Source organism: Drosophila nasuta, chromosome 2L (genome assembly GCF_023558535.2).
Source record: "Drosophila nasuta strain 15112-1781.00 chromosome 2L, ASM2355853v1, whole genome shotgun sequence".
Classification (NCBI taxonomy): domain Eukaryota; kingdom Metazoa; phylum Arthropoda; class Insecta; order Diptera; family Drosophilidae; genus Drosophila; species Drosophila nasuta.
In genome coordinates, this window is record NC_083455.1 from 7,884,051 (window position 1) to 7,907,466 (window position 23,416).

General features: G+C 36.5%; 3 protein-coding genes across 5 annotated transcripts in view; 2 read left to right on the forward strand and 1 right to left on the reverse strand.

Annotated features, from left to right (window-relative positions):
* LOC132790463 (nuclear hormone receptor FTZ-F1 beta) overlaps positions 1-11,407 on the forward strand; it is a 32,006-nt gene extending 20,599 nt beyond the window's left edge. Inside the window, 7 exon segments of the mRNA XM_060798997.1 lie at positions 4,370-4,904; positions 4,907-6,430; positions 7,404-7,709; positions 7,780-7,929; positions 8,295-8,397; positions 8,467-8,621; positions 9,258-11,407. Of these exon segments, the coding sequence (XP_060654980.1) occupies positions 4,542-4,904; positions 4,907-6,430; positions 7,404-7,709; positions 7,780-7,929; positions 8,295-8,397; positions 8,467-8,621; positions 9,258-9,341 (2,685 nt within the window). The 5' untranslated portion in view covers positions 4,370-4,541 and the 3' untranslated portion in view covers positions 9,342-11,407.
* Positions 11,408-12,555: 1,148 nt separating this feature from the next.
* LOC132798272 (uncharacterized) lies at positions 12,556-15,470 on the reverse strand. 2 transcript variants are annotated; one of them, XM_060810066.1, is made up of 5 exons: positions 14,907-15,467; positions 14,766-14,854; positions 13,219-14,533; positions 12,809-13,161; positions 12,556-12,747 (listed from the first exon to the last, which is right to left on the reverse strand). In XM_060810066.1, exons 1-5 carry the CDS (start codon positions 15,311-15,313, stop codon positions 12,737-12,739), a joined length of 2,175 nt encoding a protein of 724 aa, XP_060666049.1. In that variant the 5' UTR covers positions 15,314-15,467; the 3' UTR covers positions 12,556-12,736. The 2 variants fall into 2 exon arrangements, with proteins under 2 accessions (XP_060666049.1, XP_060666050.1); XM_060810067.1 differs by lacking the exon at positions 12,556-12,747 and having other exon boundaries at positions 13,002-13,143; positions 14,907-15,470.
* Positions 15,471-17,520: 2,050 nt separating this feature from the next.
* Positions 17,521-23,416, forward strand: part of LOC132788345 (beta-1,4-glucuronyltransferase 1-like) — a 67,643-nt gene continuing 61,747 nt past the window's right edge. For both annotated transcript variants that reach the window (XM_060795696.1, XM_060795706.1), the window contains exon 1: positions 17,521-17,666. The gene's annotated coding sequence lies outside the window, so the exon portion shown is untranslated. The remainder of the gene's footprint in view (positions 17,667-23,416) is intronic.

Below are 23,416 nucleotides of genomic sequence, written 5' to 3' on the forward strand. Positions count from 1 at the left end.
TTTGCAACTCTAGCTTTAAAATTACGCTTGTTATTCGATTTTTTTGATTTGCGGGGGCGGAAGTGAGGGTGGCAAAAATTTGAAACAAACTTGATCTGCGTGCAAACATAACAAATGCTGTCGAAAAAAAATTATAGCTCTATCTCTCGTAGTCTCTGAGATCTAGGTGTTCATACGGACAGACGGACGGACACACAGACACACAGACGGACAGACGGACATGGCTAGATCGTCTCGGCTGTTGACGCTGATCATGAATATATATACTTTATAGGGTCGGAGATGCCTCCTTTTACCTGTTACATACATTTCCTGTCGGCACAAAGTTATAATACCCTTCTACCCTATGGGTAGCGGGTATAAAAAGGAATACAAGTTGAATGAGCAACCACCACCAACAAAGTTTGCAGCTCCAACCCCCTAAGAACAGGGCGAAAAGCTGTGGGCTTTTTGGCCCACAAAGCATGTCAATGTCATGAATATTATTGACATGGATTTACCACAAAAAGAAAGGAAGAACGAACGACAAAAAAAAAAACGCAACGAAGAAGGGAAACGACACGACAACGTCGCCATTTTGTTAGGCTACGACATTTCCGGAGGGGGCAAAGCTCCGAATGCTGAAATGTGAAGGTCAACCCCTTTTTTTTGCTGTCTGGGTGTCAGGAGTTGTTGTTGTTGCACAGTTGGAAGTTGAACGCTGCCAGTTGCAAGTTGCGCTGTTTCTCTTGGCCTGTCAAAGTCAAAAGCATTTTGTGATGATAAAAATCGATAAACGGCAGACAAGACAAGGCACCCGCAGCCTGTAGCTCAGGGGCAAACGTCAATCGTGGAGCGTAGACCAACCCGATTCTCGGTCAAAAGCAGCAGCTCCACTTCAATTCCCCCTTCCCCCCATCCATAATACATATCTACACATTCAAGCTGACTTTGGTATGCCATTTTGGCTTACAGTTTCATTCCAGGGGCTTGTCAAATTGTAAAAAGAAAAAAAATAATGATTAAAAGTGAACAAGAACTCTTGGTATGCAGTTTTATGGTCGGTTTGAGAACTAGTACTATCAGCTTGGTTGCTGTCTAATTGCTATGCATTTTCAGTGTTGGATAATGACACGTATTTAATAAGCGTCATTAGATCATAGACTGAAAATATTCGACTGCAGCAGTTTGAAAGGTAGACAGAGACTGCCCCTTGGGGGCGTTTAACTGTACGAGGTGTGGAGCATAAAATTTGACCTCTATGCACATGTAATTGAATTGCTGGAATTTGGATTTAAAGATTACAGTAGCATGTGATGTAGAAATACTCGATTTTAAACACAAAACAAAATATACATTATTTTATATTATAGTATTGTTTCAAATTCAGTACAAATTCAAGATATTAAAATCTTTTTATTGAAGAAAAATTTGCAATTAAAACTCAAAGTTCGAAAACTTAAAAGTGAAACAGAAAAATTTCAATTGAATTCGCCTTTCTACGGGTTTGTTGAGCATTATTAATGTTCCTCATAAATATAGAAATTTTAGTGAATTGAATAATATAATACTGCGCTGAAAATAATAAGAGGTAAAAAATAAATATTTTTTATCATTATTATTGAAAGTTTATAAAGAAGAGAGAACGAGAATTCAATTGCATTTGCTAATATTACAAATTTCTGTCCCCCCTATCAGATGTTTACTATTGATGTCTTTGTTCATAAGCTTTGGATTATCTCATGTCTATCAATATGTACCTAATATGATTAATACATTATTAAATTCACCTCGTTGTGAATTCATATTCAGTCGCAAAGATCAACAAACCGTTAAGCAAAACACTTCCGCCTAATCGATGGCCTCTTCCCATAACAAGGTACAGTTCTATCAGAGAGCATGGACATACATACATACATACATTCATACATGGAGACGTATAAACAACAACAAACCATCATCACATCGCTTGGCTGCATTTGTCGGCTCCACAGTATATTCATTCCTATATGAAATACTTACACACGAGCGTACCATATATACATATGCATAGTACGAGTATTTTTCCCTAAAAACTACATAAGAACATACGGACTATATGCTGTTGACCAGTTCAAGCAATGCTCCCTTCGCTCTCTCTCTCTCACTATCTGGTTGTGAGAAGTTCTCTCTGCTTGGTCAGCCCGCTCTCTGTGACCTCTCGTCACCCACACAACTTTACACAATGGAAATTATTCTTGATTGCCTACGCTGCTGCTCCCGCTGTCGCGCAACTCACGAAGCAAATTCGATGCGACGCTTCGCTCTTGATATCAAACTTTTTGTTTATTTTCTTTTGTGCTGCTTACGGACGCACATACACACACATATGTGCACATGTATGTATGAGCGGACAACACACCCCCGTCTGCTTTTGCTGCCTAGGAATTATACGTATTTTTTTTTTTGTTCTTTCTTTCGTCGCTTTTGCTTTGCGCTCTCACTGCTCGCGCATGTGTTGCGTCTTTTGTGTGAGTGCTGAGAGTGTGTGCGAGTGCGAGCAGTCCGGCTGCCCTGCTTCGTTTTTGCTGCTTTCGTCGCCGACGACGTCGTTGCTGCGTCTTCTTCGTGGCTGCTTCGTTGTCTCGCGTTGTTGTTGTATGCAAGGTCGTTTGCGTACAAATTTCAACATTATTTGAAGGTCGTCCTTTGCCCATTCTGCGTTCGCGCTCGCTCTCTCGCTCTTGCTTGTGCGCTCGCGCTCTCTTTTAATTTAGTTGCCGGTTGGCGTCTTAGCCGCTGCTGCTGCTACTACTGATGCGCCTGGGTTGTTGTACCGGCTAAACTGAAGATGATTAGAGAGAGAGTGCGAGAGAGAGGAAGCGACAATTTATTGCAATTGCACTTAGCAAGCAGCTTGCCAAAAAGTGAAACGCATTTTGTAATTCATTTGTCTTTTCCCTCACCCCACGCCTGCCCCCTACAACTAACTATAATCAGCCACTGCCAATGCCCTTTGTGACGCTTGACGCGCCCTTCTCCAATAACGCAAAGCATTTTCAGCATGCGTTTTGGGTTAATGTACCTTAAATTTTATTATAATATTCCACATTGGCTTTTGCGCTTCTTTCGTTCTTTCTCATGCGCTCGGGTCGTTGACATTTTTCGTTGCTCGCGCTATTGTTGTATTGTTGTTTTAAGCTATTGTTCGTCGTGTGCTTCGCTTGCTGATAACAAGAAGTATTCGACGTCGACGCTTCTCTCACTGGACAGTGTAATGGCTGCCAATGTATGTGTGTGTTCATGTGTGTCTGTGTGTGTGTGTAGGACACATGTTGGCACTCAATTAGCATAACTCGCCTCGTCTTTGTCGTGCTGAGGCCAAGGTCGTTGGCTTTGGTGAATATTGTAGGGGGCGTCTGTGGGGAGGGTAATATCTTATTAAATTATTGTTGCCAGGGGTAGCATTTTAACTGTTAAGTGTTTGCTTTATAAATTCGCACGCTGCGCGAATTGCTATTTTATTAATTTCTTTATTATGTACAAATGAAAATAATAGGAACATAAATTAATGAAGTTTAAAAGAGTTTTACATGTGAACAAATTCGATATCCAGTTGCCGCTTTTTTTGTACAAAGTCATAATAATACGACCGGTCAAAAAATGTATTAGAGTCTATTATATTGGTATATACTTATATACACTTAGTAGGAGATTTTAGCGTTCCAATAAAATATTTTCCATCACAGTTTGAAGGTCATAGTGACTCAACAACATTTTTTTTATAGACTAAGAGCTAAGGGTTTCAATGTAAATAAATGCTTAATGTGGAAAAGTCTGTCTTTAACGTATAAATAAATTTTTAATTTTTCAAAAAAACTTAAAAGTTATTTCTTATCGTGCTGAAAATTGCATTAAGTTAGAATAAAGATGGAAGTACTTATTCACGAAATTATTTATTTTAGAGTATAAACAATAAACACAAGATTTTAATCGCGCTTATTACAAGGGTCTAATACAGTCTATGGTAACCATTTATATTTCGTTTTTAAGAAAAATATCATTAATATAGGAAATTATGGTTATTTGGAGGATTAAAGAAGCGAGGAAGAAAATAAAATTCAGATTTAAGTATACATGGAAACTATTAATGACTGGATAAGATTGTAGCAGTAAAATAAACATAATAATACAAAATATATACATAAATATTTGCAACGAAAATTAATGTTTTTAAACATTTATAAAAAATGATACTTAAGATATTGTATCTTTTCATTAAATATAGGAAATTAAATTGAAGTTTTCCTATAACAAATTTTACTATAAGTACATTTAAAAATTTAAAAAGTAATCAGTGGCAATAACAAACAGTACTAACCGAAATCTATCTTATCTTGTTCACTTGCAGATTTACAACACAAAATGGAACTGCATCAACGACATCTCTCCAACTTTTACAAATTGCACAAATAAATGTTAGACGAAATTGCAATAACTTGAGAACACATTGCGTTGTGATTGCAATCGATTAATCCGATAGCGCGAGCGAGATTAATCATTAAGAAAGACACAAAAGCAAGATGCCCAACATGTCAAGCATCAAGACGGAGCAGAGTGTGTCGCCAGGTGCCAGCGGAGGCAGCTACCAGCTGCCCGTGAACATGTCCTCCACGTCATCCTCTTCCACCCGCCACAATGTCTCGGTGACGAACATCAAGTGCGAGCTGGACGAGCTGCCGACACCGAATGGCAATCTGGTGCCCGTTATAGCCAACTACAATAATCACAACAATCACAGCATCAATCACAGCATCAACAATCACAATCATGGCGGAAGTCTGCGCATTCCGCTCGGCCTGCAGTCGACCAAGGAGGATGAATCCGACTCCGAACCGGAGCTGGCGAACATTGAGAATCTGCAAAAAGGTGCGTCGTCGGGCAGCCGACAAAAAATGGTCCGCGACCCATGTCCTGGGAGGGAGAGCTCAGTGAGCCGGAGACGGGTGCCGACGAGGAGCTGATGGAAACGGAAACGGTCATCAAAAGCGAATCGAGTGGCGGCCAAGTTGCAGCGATGATGCAGCCCATCAAAACGGAGCTAGAACACATAGCTGGCGAGCTGCAGTTGCAGCAGCAGCAGCAACATCAACTGCAGCAGGAGCAACATCATCTGCATCATCACCAGCAACATCATCTGCTGCAGCATCAACAGCAGCAACATCATCAACAGCATCTGCAGCCCATCAAGCAAAACTTTGGCCAACAGCAGCCCAACAAATTGAAGCTGGCGCCCACGCAAAGCGATCCCATCAATCTGAAGTACGAGCCAACGACATCATCCTCGACATCGTCGCTCTGCGATCGCAGCAAGTCCAGCAGCGGCGGCCATTTGCCGCTGCTGCCCGCCAATCCCAGTCCAGACTCTGCCATACATTCCGTCTACACGCACAGCAGCCCATCGCAGTCGCCGCTGACGTCACGACACGCCCCCTACACGCCCTCGCTGAGTCGCAACAACAGCGACGCGTCGCACAGCAGCTGCTACAGCTACAGCTCCGAGTTCAGTCCCACCCATTCACCCATCCAGGCGCGTCATGCGCCACCCGGAGGCGCCTCGCTGCTGCCCGCCGCCACGGCAAGCAGTTATGCCAATGGAGGAGGCGGAGGCGGAGGTGCTGCTGCTGCACTGCATCATCATAGCGTGCTGTATCGTCCGCTCAACGTGGAGCCAACGAACGCAGGCAACTCAGCGGAAGCGCAAAATCTCAGCATGGATGCCACACTGGACGCCACGGCTGCGTTGCCTGCCTCGCCGGCGGGCATCTCACGGCAGCAGCTGATCAATTCGCCGTGTCCGATATGCGGCGATAAGATCAGCGGCTTCCACTACGGCATCTTCTCCTGCGAGTCATGCAAGGGCTTCTTCAAGCGCACCGTTCAGAATCGCAAGAACTACGTGTGTGTGCGCGGCGGTCCCTGCCAGGTGAGCATCTCGACGCGAAAAAAGTGCCCCGCCTGCCGGTTCGAGAAGTGCCTGCAGAAGGGCATGAAGTTGGAAGCCATACGCGAGGATCGCACACGCGGCGGTCGCTCCACTTATCAATGCTCCTACACGTTGCCCAACTCGATGCTCAGTCCGCTGCTCAGTCCAGATCAGGCAGCTGCCGCTGCAGCAGCGGCCGCCGTTGTCAACCAGCAACAGCAGCAGCAACATCAACAGCAGCACCAGCAGCAACATCACCAGCGTTTGCATCAGCAACAGCAGCAGCAGCAGACGGCACAGCAGCAACACGGACCACTCAACGGGTTTGGCGGTGGTGCAGGAGGCGGTGGCTGCAGCGGTGGCAGCAGCGTTGGCTCCAACTCCCTCCCCGCCAGCCCCAGCCTGGGCACTTCCATCAAGACGGAGCAAACGGAGCCGCTGAATCATCATGCGACGCGAGCCTCAAGCATTCCATCTCTCTTGCAGGTAAGATAGCAACACAAAGTAAACAGTCCATAGTTCCTTTTTATGACAGGAATTTCTTTTAAAATACAACCATAGAAATCTTAGAGAGGTTTTGGATTGCTTGAATTGTCCTTAAGGAATGTTAGGTTTACGTACATATGAACAAAACTATATTTTTAGCAACGAAAAGTGATTTGTTTAGTTAGAGCCACAATAATTCATATAAAAAATATTGGAAATATTAGGAAAATATTGTTTATTTTTTGTGCAACTATGAAGTATTCATAAATTGGATAGTTCCAAGTTCTAATAGATTGGAAATATTAGGAAAATGTGGTATATTTTATTTATTTTTTACAACTATGAATTATTCATAAATTAGATAGTAATAATTTGGTTCGATGGTTAAGATAAATTACAATTTCAATTTTATATTTACATTTTGTTTACTTTGTTTCTAATTAACAAATATATTTTTTTTTATTTTTGTTTTGCAACTCAAATAATTTTCAATAAAAGGTCAACTAACGTAACTAATTATTTACTTAATTCAAATAAACTTAACAAATAAATAAGTTGAAGTTTGAAGTTTTGTTCCCTTATTGTATTGTCAACTTTTATTAAAGATTTTGCATTTTATAATCTCTAAAAATAAGTATTTCCTAATGACAAGCTCTTTCGTCTGTGGTTTATTTGTATTTAATTCTCTCAACAGCATCTAACAATCGCCAATATATATTTATGATAGTTAAATACTACGTACAAATTTCGAATAATATTTAGATCTTTAATTTAGTCTATATTTGTGTCCTTAGAGAACAAATTAATCTTTAATTATTAATAATATATTTAAAATATTTTCCTGCTCACTTTGTATTTATATTTGTGCCCTTAGAGATCAAGTAACTCTTTAATTATAAATAATATGTAAATTAAAAATGTATTACTTTTTTCATATTACCAGTCATAATTTATTGCTAATTATACGTTTCAGGAAATCATGGATGTTGAACATCTCTGGCAATACACCGATGCTGAATTGGCACGCATCAATCAGCCGCTGTCTTCGTTCGCATCTGGCGGATCTTCGTCGAGCTCTGGCGGCGGATCGGGCACAGGCGGACATCACACTGCCAATGCACAACAGATGACCAATCCACTGCTGGCCAGTGCTGGTCTCTCATCCAATGGCGAGAACGCCAATCCCGATCTAATCGCCCATCTCTGCAATGTCGCCGATCATCGGCTCTACAAGATTGTCAAATGGTGCAAGAGTCTGCCGCTCTTCAAGAACATCTCGGTGCGTAATCAATCAATCAATCAATCAATCATTGAGTTCATCTTAATTAATTGACATCTCTTTTGTGTAGATTGACGATCAGATCTGCCTGCTAATCAATTCGTGGTGCGAGCTTCTGCTCTTCTCCTGCTGCTTTCGGTCCATTGATACGCCCGGCGAGATCAAGATGTCACAGGGCAGAAAGATTACGCTGGCACAGGCAAAAACCAATGGCTTACAGGTGAGTCAAAGAACAATGTAGAATAAAATTGTGACAATAATGAATTGGATTAATAACTCGGCAAAATACTTTTTTATGTTATTTAGCGGTGATACCTGTAATATATATTTTTGTTTGCTTTGCTTTAGTTTATTTCATTTAATTTAATTCATTTATAAATTTATATATTATTTTTATTAATACCATAAAGAATTGTTTTTTTTTTCACAAAATCATTTATTACCTTTTATTTATTAAATGGTTACGTACATCATAACTTTTTTACTTTTTAACATGAACATTTTTGCTTTATTTAATCCATCTGATTTTATATTTATTTATCTTTAATTCTTGTATTAAAATCTTGTATTATATTTGTATTTCAGGCTTGCATTGAGCGCATGTTGAATCTGACGGATCATTTGCGACGTCTACGCGTTGATCGCTATGAATATGTTGCCATGAAGGTAATCGTGTTGCTGCAGTCCGGTAAGTATAGAAGTTACATTATTCTTCTCATTTAAAACATATTAAATTCATGTTATAAATATTTCACAGATACCACGGAGCTGCATGAGGCGGTCAAGGTGCGCGAGTGCCAGGAAAAGGCGCTTCAAGGACTGCAGGCATATACGCTGGCCCATTATCCCGATACGCCGTCCAAATTTGGGGAGCTATTGCTGCGCATTCCCGATCTACAGCGCACATGTCAGGTGAGTGTAGACTCTAAAGTATCTTACAAATACACAGACGAAGATAGTTTCAATGCGAATGACAATAAAGAGCTAAATAATAAGAGTAAAGACTAGTTAAAATAAATCAATAAATTATATAGTTGTTTCGATATTTACTGCTTAAATTTCTTATAAAATAATAAAAAGAGAAATTAAATTAACTTATAAAGTAATATTAATTAGTCTTAGTAAAAATGCACTTAAGAGACTACATTACGAATAATTTACATAAATTAAACTTATATGAATCATTATTTACGTTTAAAGTTATCAATTTCAAAAAATGTTTGAAGTCTTTTAATGTTTTCTTACTTGAATAAATATTTGTTTATTTAACTCCCAGGAAATAATAAATTATTAATTTTTTACGTACGTTCTGAATACAATACATTTAAATTTATCAGTATGTAATATGAGGTTAAAGTATTATCAATAATAATAATAATAATAAACCTTTCGGTAATGTTTCTCGAGTAAATATTTTAATTCCCTTTAATCGTTGGCTTCCTCTTTGTGTTATTTATGTCTAGTTACAACTAGGGGAACATCTTCAGTCTTCAAAATTTATTTTAAACGTAATCACATTTACTAATATTTGTATTTTCCCTTTCATAGTTGGGCAAGGAGATGCTGACGATCAAGACCCGCGATGGTGCCGATTTCAACTTGTTGATGGAACTGCTGCGGGGAGAACATTGACAAATGGAAGGCAATCGTCGCCGTGCCAGGGGCTAAGGCGTACAAGTTTTATATGATTAGTATTAGTATATCTATGCTTAGGGTTAAGTACTCGATGTGTAAGCTCTGAAAACATGTGCCTAAAAAATGGACCCACGTCCGCAGAAACAGCAGCAACAACTTCAACAACAAACAAGAACAATTGCCAACAGCAGCAGCAACGAAACTCGAGAACAAAACTGATAGCACTTAAAAAACGAAGATGGAGAATTTTTTTGAAAGCGCAAAAATTGCCAAATTTATACAAAAACCTAAAACGTAATACATCAATTGAAATGTATGTTCAATATGCTGTGAGAGCATTTTGTAGTTGTTGCTGTTGTTATGCGGCTCGAGGAGTTTGTTTAAATTATATAAAGTTTTTGCTATGTATACATATACAGTATATACATTTATAGGGTATACATATATGTATATGTATATAGTAACTAAAGCACACATGGAAAATGAAAAGACTAAGAAATTTATTTAACTTTAATAATATTACAAATTACAAATTGCAAAATCAAATTCTTATTTTTAGTTCAAACAAAAACATAAAAAAGGAGGAAGTGAAAATGAGCAGATTATGTTTTTTATATGCATATATACACATCTAGGATATATGAATAATATCAAACAAAACAAAACAGAACATTTAAGAATATATTTTAATGAAATGCCAAAACCGAAATTGGTTTAAATGAGAGCTGCTAGAATTTTCGAACTAATCATATAGAATATATATATGTATGTATATCATATGAGAAATCCATTTTTAAATGTTGTAGCATTTAGTTTTAGTGCAATTTCACATATGTCTACTTATCCGATAGATATAGTACTGCGTGTGCATATATCTGCAAATTATACAAGTAAAACAAGAAACAAGAAAAGACCACTCGATTGAATTTGTGCCGCCTCTTAGTGGCGTGGGCGTGGCAACAACCTATTCCAGTGATGCTATTTGTTGCATATAAAACCATTAACAAATACAAACTACATAAATCAAATTTATTCTTTTGTCATTACACATTAAACAAAAACAAAAAAAAAAAACAATAAAATCATCAATCAATCAAACAAGAACAGATCGATCAGACCGCATATGTAACTGTATTCGTATTCGTATTTGAATTGTATTTTTTAATTAATGTTATGCATATATATATTTATGTATATATATACATATATATATGGTAATTAAATAATAGATATATATTTTGTTTTATTGTAATTTTACTTAATAGCTGAAGCAAATCCTGTAACAGGATTTAAAACATTTAAATTACATACATTTATATTTTTTGTCAACGCATAAATCAACCTAGATCTACATACTATATATATACATATATGTCTATATATATCCGTGTATGTTAACTGTAAAACTTCCAGCCCCACCAGCAACACAAACGAAACAAACAAAAAACAATATGTAATTCCAATAATTTAAAAAACAAAACAAAATACACAATAACAAAATACTTACTCCGCAAGTTGGCCAGCAAAAAAATAGAAAAGATTGACAGACAATTGATCTGGGCCGACGAGAAGTGCGATAAAAATAGTTGAATGTTAATTTAATAAATGCTCTAACTAAATATCAATATATATATCACAATTACCATAGTTAAATGCAATTGTAAAATGAAAATCAAAATTAATTTATAGTTTCTCCATAACAAAAATGATGAAAGTAGTAACTAAATTCGCAATTGCAGCAAGCAAATCAACTATTTGTTTTCACACATTTAAAAATGTTAAAACTGTTTAACTTATTAGAACATATATTTGCAAATGGTGCGGATATTTTTCTACTTAAGTAATTAGCTTAAATAGTTTAAAGTTGCGCAACAAAATTGTAATTTTTCTAAATTTCCAAATTGATGCAATCCAAGTGCTTGTTGCGATTTGATTAGTGCTACTTTGTTATCATCTACTCATCCATAGAAAATATATAATTTCATTTTTTTATGATAATTGTAATAACTGAAATTCAAATGAAACAATTAAACAATTAATTGTCAATGCAATATTTTGTAATAAACATTTTTCAAAAAAAAAAAACATTACATATATAATAATTTGTTAATTTTATTTTTTAATTTACTGGGGGGATTCATTTCAGCCACAACGTTTTAATATTTTTTTTTTCATCAAATTTTAACTGGTATTTTAAACCTTCACTTGACTCCTTTTTAGAGATAGTCCTTCTGAACTTGTTCGGATTATATACTTTTCACATTTTTATCCCCAATCTAAATTTTTTTGTCAGCTGATTCCAAATAAAGCATTCTCATTCAGGCACAATTTATGTTCGTGGGCAATAAAATGACAGCATAAAGTAGCCAAATCAAAGCTGAACGCGCCAAATAATTCAATAAAATCAGCATAAATTTGCCCAAGAGATGCCCAAGATGCTTTTCCTTTTTATTGTTCTCAGCTGCATGAATTGAAAGACCCGGAAATGAGCAAGGATTCCATGTATGTATGTTCATCTGCATCTGTCAGCATCAATGAATTCCATTTGTCACGACTTGATTTATGGTTTTGCTCCACTAAAAAATACATTTTGCGAAGTAAGTTCTCTAATAAAATATTCTATTGATAATAATTTTGAGATTGATTTTATTCGAGCTACGAAAAATGTTTATTTTCCTCTCCTAGCTCTGTCTAACCAAACATTGTGTTGTCAACAGTTGGTTCTCTTATAAAATTTTCTATTAAATTCAAAAAATTTAATTCATTCATTAATTAATTCATTCACATTAACTAAAATGGATTTTCAAATGTGAACTTTCTCATAAATTCTCTTACCTGATTTATGAAATATTTAACTTTTTTAAGTTACAAGTAAGTAAGCAGTATAATAGTCTCAAATATAATAATTTTTAGTTTGCTTCTATTCAAATTATGAAATATTTATATCGTTTTTATGTAACAAGCTAAGAAATAATGTTTTAGTTCGAGTTTTCAGGAAAAACATTCCAATAATTACAATTTTGAGATTGCTTCATCACATTTAAATAATTGAATATTAATATTTTTATATTTATTACTGTTTCAAATAGATAGGCTATATATCTAATATGATAAGTTTTTCATTTTTTTTTTAAATTATGAATTATACTTTTAAGAGTGAGTTCTCTAAATATTTTAAATAATAAGTGTTTAAATATTAAAAATTTGTGGATTCATTGATTCGAATGATAAAATATTTATATTTATTGTATATTTATAATATTGATCAGTGGGTTTTCTGCAAATATAATATTTTATTTCTGTTCAATTTTTTACACTCATCAAAGTTACAAAATAACTATATGTATTTGTTTTATTTTTTCTATGCGACTTATGTTTTCAGGGATTTAAAGCTATGATACAGCTGCAAAGAGAATTTGTGAGATATAAGTGGAAACTTTAAAGGCAGAGTTTACTCTACTTACAGCCACACTGCGTTAGATTGCAGCTGGTTGCCTGTGAAGTGCGTCCACAGCAGGAATCTGAAGCTGGCATCTCGCAAGGCATGGGACAGCTGGAGACGCAGGCGTCCGATTGGCTGCCAGGACACGGCGCCGAGCAGGGCGGTGCACAAGGCGGAGGACAGTCGGAGAGATAGGGCACGGAGCAGGGAGCAAGGCAGGGATGACAGCAAGTGGCTGGATAAGGCGCTGGGCATGGACATGGCATCGTATACGTGGGTTGACAGCAACCACTTATTGGCATCTCACAGGGACAACAGCCTGCCTGTGGTTGAATATTGAAACCTCCAGCTGGCGGTCTGCAAGGTGGAGGACAGCTGAGCAGTTGATTGGATTAAAAGAACATCCAAAACAGTTGCAATTGAGGAACTTACCAGCCGCAGGAATTGGGAAAGTGATTGAAGCAGTTGCCAGGTCCACAGAATGGTCGATAATCCGCAGTGTAAACGGTGTGTGCTTGGATTCTATCATCGGGACAGCAATTTGCTATCGAGGCATAGTTCTGCTGTTGCTGCTGTTGTCGCATCTTCTGCAGGAAGCACTCAATATCGAGTCCGTTGCCAGAGCAAGCGCAGCACTCGGGCGTCGGCGAACAGCAGGCAGATTGTGGGCATGGCAGTGGACCGCAGGGCATGGGACAGCAGCCCGGCGGAGATGGGCAGCAGGTCGATGGAGCTGGACAGCAGCTAGGTGGAGAGGGACAAGGAGCAGGGCAGCAGCTAGGCGGGGCTAAGCATGGAGCTGGGCAGCAGGTAGGCGGGGCTAAGCATGAAGATGGACAGCAAGGTGGCGGTGGCAAGGGCGTACAACAGGGCATGACACTGCCGCATGGTGTCAATGGGCAATTGGGCGGCGGCATGCCGCAGCACTTTTTGCGGCAGGGATTGATGTCTAAGAAGTTGAATCTGCTTGCTGCTGGACCGCTTTGGCAACGTCCAACGCGGCACTGCGGAGAATTTCCCATACAATCGGGCATATCGAAGCTGCCGCCTGTATCATAGCACGGTGGTGGAATTTCGTCAATCTCCGGACAAGGTCTTGATGGCATGGAACAGCAATTGTCGGCGCAAGCATCGGAGGGGTAACGTGGCGATGGTCTTGCACAACACTCCATGGAGTGTTTCGACTTTGCTTTGCTAGGAATGCAACAAACGCTTTCGCTGCTTCGCTCTGGCTCTTCGCAACTGGTAGATTCATCGCTGCTGCAAGGATTGCCACAATCACATGGCCTTCTTGTAATACCGCCACCTTCCATGTTCGGGTATAGACTGTATTGATTAGAGTGTATTCCCGGCGATTGCATTGATACGTTTCCCTGCATGCCTTGCATACTTTGCATGCCTTGCATTCCTTGCATACCCAGCATTCCCTGCATACCCAGCATTCCCTGAATACCCTCCATTCCCTGCATACCCGGCATTCCCTGATACTGTCCGAAACTATGCACGTTCTGCAGATGCTGTTGCAATTGCGCATAGTTGAAGTAATCCTCGGGCGATAGATAAAGACCCGGAATTCCTGGATGAAACTGCGGCTGTCCGCAACCTCCATAGCTCGCCATTGGATTCGACATCTGCATGGCCATTTGCTGGGCGTAGTAGTCGCTGGCGGTCATCTCTTGCTGACCATTTTCGGGTTGCATAAACTGCTTATCATCTGCCGTTTCATTGGAAGGCATTTTGCAAGTACCTAAGAAGAGATGAAACAAAAGGTTCTTCAGAAAGCATGCAAAATAAAACGAATTCATTACAGGGAATGTTTTTTCCTTAAACAGCATTAGATGGGATCTTAATTACTCCTCTGAGTTAAGTGTTATTTACAACTGAAGTTAGTAAACTTTTCTTCAAGGAACTGAACTTCTTTGAAAGAGGAGTGTAAAAAAAAGTAAAATTGTAGAAGAGTTTTTCTTTCTTAGACTTACATTCCGCCTCCGTAGTATTATTAAGTTGATCCTCCTCAACGTTCTGCGGGGTTTCTTCTACCTCACCGGAAGCAATGCGCATTTGAGTGCTGTAAAGAGTTCAGTTTAGTTAGTGAAATCACAAATATTAACAAAACTCACGCTTCCTCTTTATAAAGATCTGTGAAATGATTTTCATTCGACATTTCAATTGTAGCCTTAGGGTGTGAAGGACGATCAGGGCGAGGAGGAGGACGCGGAGGTGGACGTGGAGGAATAGCTTTGGTTTTAAGCTGCACATCATCAGCAGTTTCAACTTCGGATAGATTTGTTTTAGCAAGAGATTCTTGGAGATCATTGCATTCGACACTTTCTCCATTAGATGCATCTCCTTTCAGCGTCGTCGAACTGGACGATTCAAACCAGGTGATTTTTGGCGAGGTCGGTTTATAGGTCTTATAGACATCATCGAGGCTTTCGATGGAATCCAAATTTCGTTCATTTTCTTCACGCTCTTCCTCAGTGAGCGAATCAATGTCATCTCTCGATGAGATGTTGAAAAACGCCATCGTGATGAGTTGAATTTGTGGCTTGAGAAATCAACCGAACCCGTTGATCTTTAGCTTACCCATAACATAACCTGAAATTTTGATGGTTTTGGTTGTAAAAATAACATTGACTTTTATTTTAATTATTTCATGTTAGTTTTGAAATTTACTAAAATATCAAAAGCTTGCTAAGTACTTATACAATTTAATACATTTTCCAAAAATTCATTTTCTTCTTTTTTCATTTACTTAAAATTCGTTTTAAGAAAACTTGTATTTCACCCAGTTTTATTGGTAAGGTAAAGAACGCAGTGCTGTGTAACGACATACGGAAATTCCATTTTTACGCACATTACCAAGGCCGGTAAATCTTCTGAAGTGACCAAAAGAGCAGAATGAAATTTAATTTCCGTTTCGACATAATACAATATGTCGCCTGTTCGTGTGGAGGTTGAATGTGAATGTGAATTGTCCGTGTGTCATTTCCTTACGATTTCTTTCAACTGTAAAACTGTTGCCTACTTTTAGGCGCTGCTTCTAAAAATAAACTGCCTTTGAATTCTCTTGCACAAGAACAGAAGAGCAAGAAAGAATCAAAGGAAGAGAGGTTGCATCTTTGGCAATCTGATTTTGAAGATACTCTTCATAAACAAGTTTATTTAATTTGAATTCATATTTTTAAAATGTAAATTTCAAATACTTATTACTTAAGATATTCATAAATTATTACAAATTATATATTATTACATTTTATTATACATATATAATATATTTAAAATTCTATATTTACATTAATTATTTGCAATTCAAAGCAAATTGGTTTTATACTCTTAACTTGTTGAACAAAAATCTTTTTAATTGAAAATACAGAAAAATTAATTGAATTTCACTGAAATAATGCACAGCTTTATTTTGCAGCTCAATTTGTAATTTGTCAGTGAAGTAGGTCTTCGGCATGTCCTAAGCCAATTTTCCATCTTTGTTTTTTTTATTTTGCGTTGTTCCTCTGCTGGGCTTATTAATTGCCAGCAGGTGTCTGGAAATGCCAGGCAGAAAATGCCTTTAATTGAATTTCCGGATCGTTTTTTGGTACTTGGAACCTTCTGGCGCTTAACACCAGATAATTGTTGTGTGCAATTGAAAACAATTGTTTTGCCATCAAGTCGAATTCATATAAATTACCTTAGCTACCTTATTAGGCAACTGAACTCTTGCATTATGTTCGGCCTGAAAGATGCTGGCTAAATGGGACAAAAATATCTTAAAGTAGAAGCTTCTTGTCCAGCTGCAGATGCTTTTAAATATGCATATCCACTTCCATCGCCATATCAATTTCGTTTTATGTGTTTCGATGTCTCGCTTTTCTGGCACTTTGCTAAACAGAACCAGTCATCATTATCGTCACCAGCTCTCACATCTTGGCATTAAATTTGCATGCCAGCAGCAGAAGCAACATTGGCATGCGATTGAAATGTTAAGTTGGAAAAAAGTTTGTTGAGCGATTGATTGATTGATTGATGGCTGGCTTGCAGGACGGACTGACCACAAAGGCGGTCGACTAATGATGCAAACATCAACATGAACTTGTAATCGAAATTAGAGTTGCAGTGTGCTGGTTAACTTGGCAACTTGGCCGTTTTGCCGCTGTTATTATGTTCAATTAGACTGTGTGGAATTTAAGGCCATTTGATTGATGTTATAATTGTTGGGTTAAGCATGGTATTTTCTTCCTATTTTGCTGAATGAAGAAAACAAGTTGCTAAACTGTGAAGCATCTTTGGCAACCAGCTGTGGCAGTTAAGTCATCAAACATGTGTATTTCATTATATGATTTGCATGCGGGTTAATTTAAATAAATTAAAACAAATTCAAATAACACATTGTGTGAATGGCAATTAGAAACAAAAAGGTGGCAACACTGCTGTTGATTGCTCTTTACTGCACCCGGCATTTAAATTGGAATTTAAGCATGCATATTTGTCTAAATTATATACAACTTAAATGAAAGCTATAATATTTTCTTTATCACTATAGAATTTAATAATAAAATCTGTTGTTTATAACAAGTTTGTGCGCTGCTTGGGTAGTCAGCTGTTAAGCTTGCTGGCTGTACGTTAACTAACAGCGGCACTAAAAAATACCAAAATACTGCACTGTTATTGGCATCAGCAGCTCTGTTAATGCAAAATGCGCTTGCTAACAGTTTGCTGTTAGCAGTCTATGAAGAAATTTCCAACCGTGCGGGTGGCTTGCGCGCGTGCCAATTAGACAAGTTCCAACTAGAAATTGGAAACCAACAATGAAATATTCGCAAAATAACACATAAAAGCATAATAAACCATAAGAAAGTGTGCCAAGCAGTGTCCAGTGCAAGGTGTGTGTAAACCTTTTAATTCCAAGAGGAAATTTGTAATTGTGCTGCCCACACGGAGTCAAACAAAAAATGCATAAGGCAAATCGCAATCACAGTAATAAAAACAAGTGTAACATTCGAGGCGTGCGGCCAGCCTATTGAACGTGTGTGTGTGTGAGTGTGCTTGTTGGTGTTTGCATGTGTGTTGCGTGCTTTTCGTTTGTATGTGTGCGCGTCACCTAAATAAAACAACAATTCTAAGTTGAAAGGCAGAAAGCAAGAAGCATTTTTTCGTACTGGCTGCCAAAAATCAGCTGTCTCTGCCCTGCATTTGTGTTAGCGCATATGTGTGAGCGTAAACATGCTTGCATGTGTGTGTGTGTTTTTGAGTGTTGTTGTTTTCCTATAGGCCCGTTTTAGCATTTTAGTGTTAAAATTGTAAAGCCTAAAACTTCGTTTCTTTTTCATTCGCCTACATTCTGCGCTTATCTATTTTTTTCAAAGCCAAAGCCACAAAACTCGTTTCGTTACGAAGTAGTTGTTGTTGTTGTCATTGTTGTTGTTGTTTTTGTTGCTGTACAACGCATCACGCCTTTTGTGTTTTTAATCGCGCAATTCATTCATGAGGCCCGCAGCAGCCTACAATAAAAACAACAACAGTAACAACAACAACAACAGTAACAACAACAATAACAATAACAGTAGCGACAACGATCGTCTGCTCAATTTGGGCCGCGCGTTTTCTACACCGAATTTCTTTTATTTTCACCCAAAAAAAAAAACGAAAATAAGAAAAAAAGAAGAGACACACATAAAATAAAAAGAAGGAAGCAAAATATCAAACAAAAGCAAAATCAAAAGAAATCAAATTTCAAGCTGCAGCAATAGCAACAACAACAACACGAAATATACTGTTACAGCAGCCGCTGCCAAATTGCATTCGCTGTTGTTGTTGCCTTCGATTGCCGCTGTTGTTGTCGCTGCTGCTGTTATTTTTGTAGTGAATGTGAATTGTGAATTGTCAATTGTGAATGTGATGTAAGTTTTATATATTTTGAAAAAGTATTTTAAACGTACTTTTTCATCGCATTAACGCGGCCATTTGTTAAGCTTGGCGTTGTTGTTGTTGTTTGTGTTCGTAATTTGCGTCTTTCTTTTGATATTAATTTCCTTTTCATTTTTTTTGCCCGTTGGCCGGCTTTTTATCGATATCCATGGCTGTGCGTGAGTGTGTGTGTGTGTTTGTATAAGTACTTACAACAATAATAAGAGCAGCAGCAATTTAATTTACGGTTTTTGCCCACGCTATTGGTATTGGATTTAGGTTTGAAATACCCTTCACATTAAAAGTAGGCATAAAGTGGGTATATTGATTCCAATGCAATGGAATTGATTTGAAAAGTTTGAGTTTTATAACCATTACTATTATTAATACCGAATAAAAAAATAACAATGAAATAACAATTAAAATACCCTGTATAAATTTGTGTGCTCAAATGTACTGATTTCAATAGTTTTTAATCGCTTAACAATCGTATTTAAAAGACGAATCTTATCTTGGCAATCAATGAGATTTATTAATTGCTAAAATTGGTTTTTCTGGTCTTATCAAATTCTGTACAAATTATAGATTTTCAATTAAACGAATTGATTTGATAGTCACCATTTATTATCTTAACAACTAAACCTTGTTAATAAAAAGAGCACAATGAATTCAAAAAAGAAAAACTACAATAATAATGTTAGATTTAGTTTTATAATGGGCTGTATAACTTAATGGAAATTCAAGGAATAAATTTTCATCTGAATAAAATAAGATTTGTAAATTTCTCAAATATGATTTTTTGGGCTTATTTACCCTCTATAATGTTTAGATTCCAATAGTTGGAACAACTTTAAATAGCTAGAAACAATACTATTTGAAGAAAACTTACAAAACAAATCCATGATGAGGTCATCAAATTAAAAATTACATTTTGTCATGTAATACCCTAAAATGGATGTAGTGATTTCAATAGTTTAAAATTGATTAGAAGAATTTAAATTAGATTCCTTTTGTTGCAGAACAATCTTTACTTGAAAAAGATTAATGTATTCTGAATATTGGATTTTTTCTTTTTTTGAGTTTCGATAAGGAAAGTAACAATCTTATTTAAACGAAATTTAACATAAATTAATTTGATACGAAATAGATTCATGTTAATAAAATGAGATCAATGAATTAAAAATTGCCAACACTATTGACATTGACTTTGATCTTATCATATTCGAATGTTTGAATTGATTAGAATAGCCACAAAGTTATTTAAATAAACACTTCAAAGAATGGAGTGTTTTTTAAAGAGATTCATTTGTATAAAATGAGATTAGGAGATCGAAGATCTTTTAAATGAAAGCGACGTTCGATTTGTATTGTTTGCAAATATTTTATTGATTCCTATCGATCACATGCGACTGATATTTTTTTATTCAAGAGCATTCACCCAGAAAAAGTCGGTAAAATGACCTTGCATATATTTTTTGATTTTATTTTATTGCATTAATCTAATCTCAATAATGATAAACAGTTTTTATGCTAGCATATTTATGATTCATTCTAAAATATGACGTGGTGTGAAATAAGCAGCTGCATAACATACATAAATAATTTATCACTACGCTGAATAAATTTCTGATTGCAATATCGTAGTTTTACTCAACTGCATACAATACAATTAGAAATTTCCTGTTTTCTGCAATCGATAGCACGCTGTGCTATGAACGTGGTCATTATTATTAAGTTGTTTACGATAAACAACGCTGATTGAGAATATATGTAATAGCATCATAGACAAATTTTTTTGCACTTCTCCCATCGCCTTGTTTACTGCAGCGTTAACAAGTTCTTTACAATGGATTTTCTATGCTCGTAATCCAACTCCTGCTGGGTGGAAAACTCGTTGCGTTGATTAACATGGAAACGCAGCGCTTGCAAAAATTAAGCCGGCAACTTGGTAGCTTAACAATGATTATAAATTTCACAGTTTTTGTGCATAATAATATATTTTCTAAGGCGCTAAAGCTTTTAATATATATTCAATTTTACTTAAATTTAGATTGAGTTTGTTTTGTATGGAGAGAATATTAGAATATAAACTAGCTTTGCTACATTTTGAATATACAAAATTATCTGTTTTTAATTATTCTGAATTATTGCTATTTTAATTCACTAATAGCACCCCCGAAATTGAATATTTTCCAATTCATATTTAACTGCCACTTATTTGTCGTTTTCGCCCATTTGTTAGCAGATTGATTAGTATTTAATAAGTTGATTAATACCCATAAAGAAAACAACATAAAATTCGTATGTCAAACATTTAAAATTGTCAACAAAAATATTCGTTCGCTTAGCTATAATTTAATTTTATGCGTGGGCACTTAAAAATAGAAACTGATGCTTGACGAAAGAAACAGAAAAATTTGAAATACAAATTTGTGTATGAAAAAAACCATGTGTCAACATTTCAGCGTCGAAAAGATTGTTTATTTCTTGATGTTCGATTGTCTTAGCAATTTGTTTAGCAAGTAGTGTTAAAAGTATTTTTAAACTTTTAATTATCGCAATAGAAAGGCTATTTACTATGCTTACCATGTCTTGAAACCGTTAGCAAACCTGTTAATCACTTTGTATTCACCAAGGTATTATCAAAAAGAATTATGCAGTTTTTTGTCTATCTCGAGGAACAGACGCTATAATTAAAATTACCTAATGCATTCGAATTATACATTTAGTATGTTTATTAAGTACGTAATAGATGCCGCCAATTGTATAATTGTTTTATCAAGTATCTGCAACGACATGAAAATATTTGCGTTGCATATGAATCCCAACGAGATGCGCCTCCACAGAGAAAAAGGCTCAACTGATAAGCTCAATCTCTGAATGGACAATGGAGAAGGGATCGGGCGGAAGCTGGGGAAGGGCCGACTGCAGTGCGGTCGATAAGCCTGACATAATTCCACAGTTTGTTTGCTGATAAAAATACGGCGAGTGGCCAACGGAAGCCAGCATTTAATAAAACCATGACGACGACGAGCATATGACTAAATATATATGTATTTAGTTGTAGTTATGAATAAAATTTTTGTGGCAAAAGTTTTGTGAAGCGTGCCACTTTGTTTCCGAAAAAAACTTTTAAATTCTTTGAGTTGTACAAAAGTTGAATACACATGCAAATTAGTCAGATCTAAAAAAAAGTTGAAGTCTACGAATAATATGGAATAAAGCTTTCGTTATGATATATTTAATATGAGTAGCTTACAAGTATTATAAAATAATTGTATAGCAGAATTTAAACTTTTCTTCTTAAAAATTCTAATATATGATCGAAAGAATGAAATAAAATAGATTTGAAGAGTGTCCAAAATTTAAGAAACTCATATTATTATATAATTTGGTTTGTCATTAAGCATTCCTTTGTTTTCTTATTTACCAACATTTAATATTATATTGAAGTATATATTGAAGTATTAATTTCTTTGTTTCGTTATTTATTCTGCTTGAGTTTCGTTTGTTCTGTTATTTGCTGTATAACAATGAATATTGCGTATTTAAATATTTGTTGAATACTTGTATAGTTTATTTGCTCGATTTTAATAGCACTAATTGTGAAGCAATTGTCTTTTTGTCGTCGTAACTGACTTGTTGTTTATCAGCGTCAAGTTAGAGGTGCGAATGAGATGGCAAATAAAAATGATTGTATTTAATATTCGAGAGGCAAGCATTCTCTGAGTGAATCAACGCTTTGCATAGTTTATTTAAATTAATTTGTTCAACTGCAAATGGCAGACGCGTTAGCGCTGCAATTAATTAAACAGACAGACGATCCATAGAGAGAAAACAAAAACAATTCTCCTGCCTGACCCAAAGACCAAAAGTTGCCTGGTTACTTTTGAAGGCAGACAGACAAATATACAAACATTATTGTACATACCGAATATATATGTATGTATGATATATATGTACGTGTGCAACATATATACATAATTTGTTTGTGAAAAGGCGTCATGGCAACAACAAAAACAACATCTACTACTTTGCCGGCAAGTATCCAAAGGGGGACGCGTGCCATGTCAGGGTTCAGCAGGTCAAATGCTGAGTAACTTTTTTTTTTTACTCTTTTTCCCCTCCAGCTGTCTGAAAATTTTAACTGCCGCATTAATTTCAATTTTTTTTTTATTTCAAGTTTTGCGTCGTCTGATGTTTTTTTTCATTCTTTTTTTTTACGAACGCTTTTGCAATGTTTGGAATTTGAAGCGGCTTATACAAGAAAAAAAAGGTTCGTTTAAAAGAGTTTAAGCAATTAAAGAACTTTTGAAATTTACATTTGCATTATGCTGTGATTTCAAGTGCGTAAAAGTTCAAAGGTATTACTTGGAAGGCCAAAGGAACCAAACACATGTTTTCTGATGAGTTTTGATATCTGAGCTATTATTTACAGGGTATATTGGCATGTCATCTCATTAATTATGCTAAACGCCTCGTGAGCTAATTGGGCGACAACTTTTCATTTCTTTAACAAATTTTCACTAGCTGTGAAACTTTTGATGGAGCCCTTATGCCCTTTGATAATGAACTTCACTTTCAAACCAAACCAAACCAAACTCGAGCCATAAACTCAAACTCAAAATCAAAATGAAAATCAAACGACATATAAAGCCTGCAATGTAATTAACGAGCCCAGGCACGTTCATCGATCAAAGTCGTGGCAAAATCCCAACCCACATAG

What these genes read in the sequence shown, in the direction of transcription:
- LOC132798272 (XM_060810066.1), bottom strand. Translation starts at nt 15,313, where the DNA reads ATGGCGTTTTTCAACATCTCATCGAGAGATGACATTGATTCGCTCACT. An exon ending in GATCTTTATAAAGAGGAAGC is followed by an intron (nt 14,855 to 14,906) that starts GTGAGTTTTGTT and finishes AACTCTTTACAG; the next exon opens with CACTCAAATGCGCATTGCTT. An exon ending in TTTCCCAATTCCTGCGGCTG is followed by an intron (nt 13,162 to 13,218) that starts GTAAGTTCCTCA and finishes TCAACTGCTCAG; the next exon opens with CTGTCCTCCACCTTGCAGAC.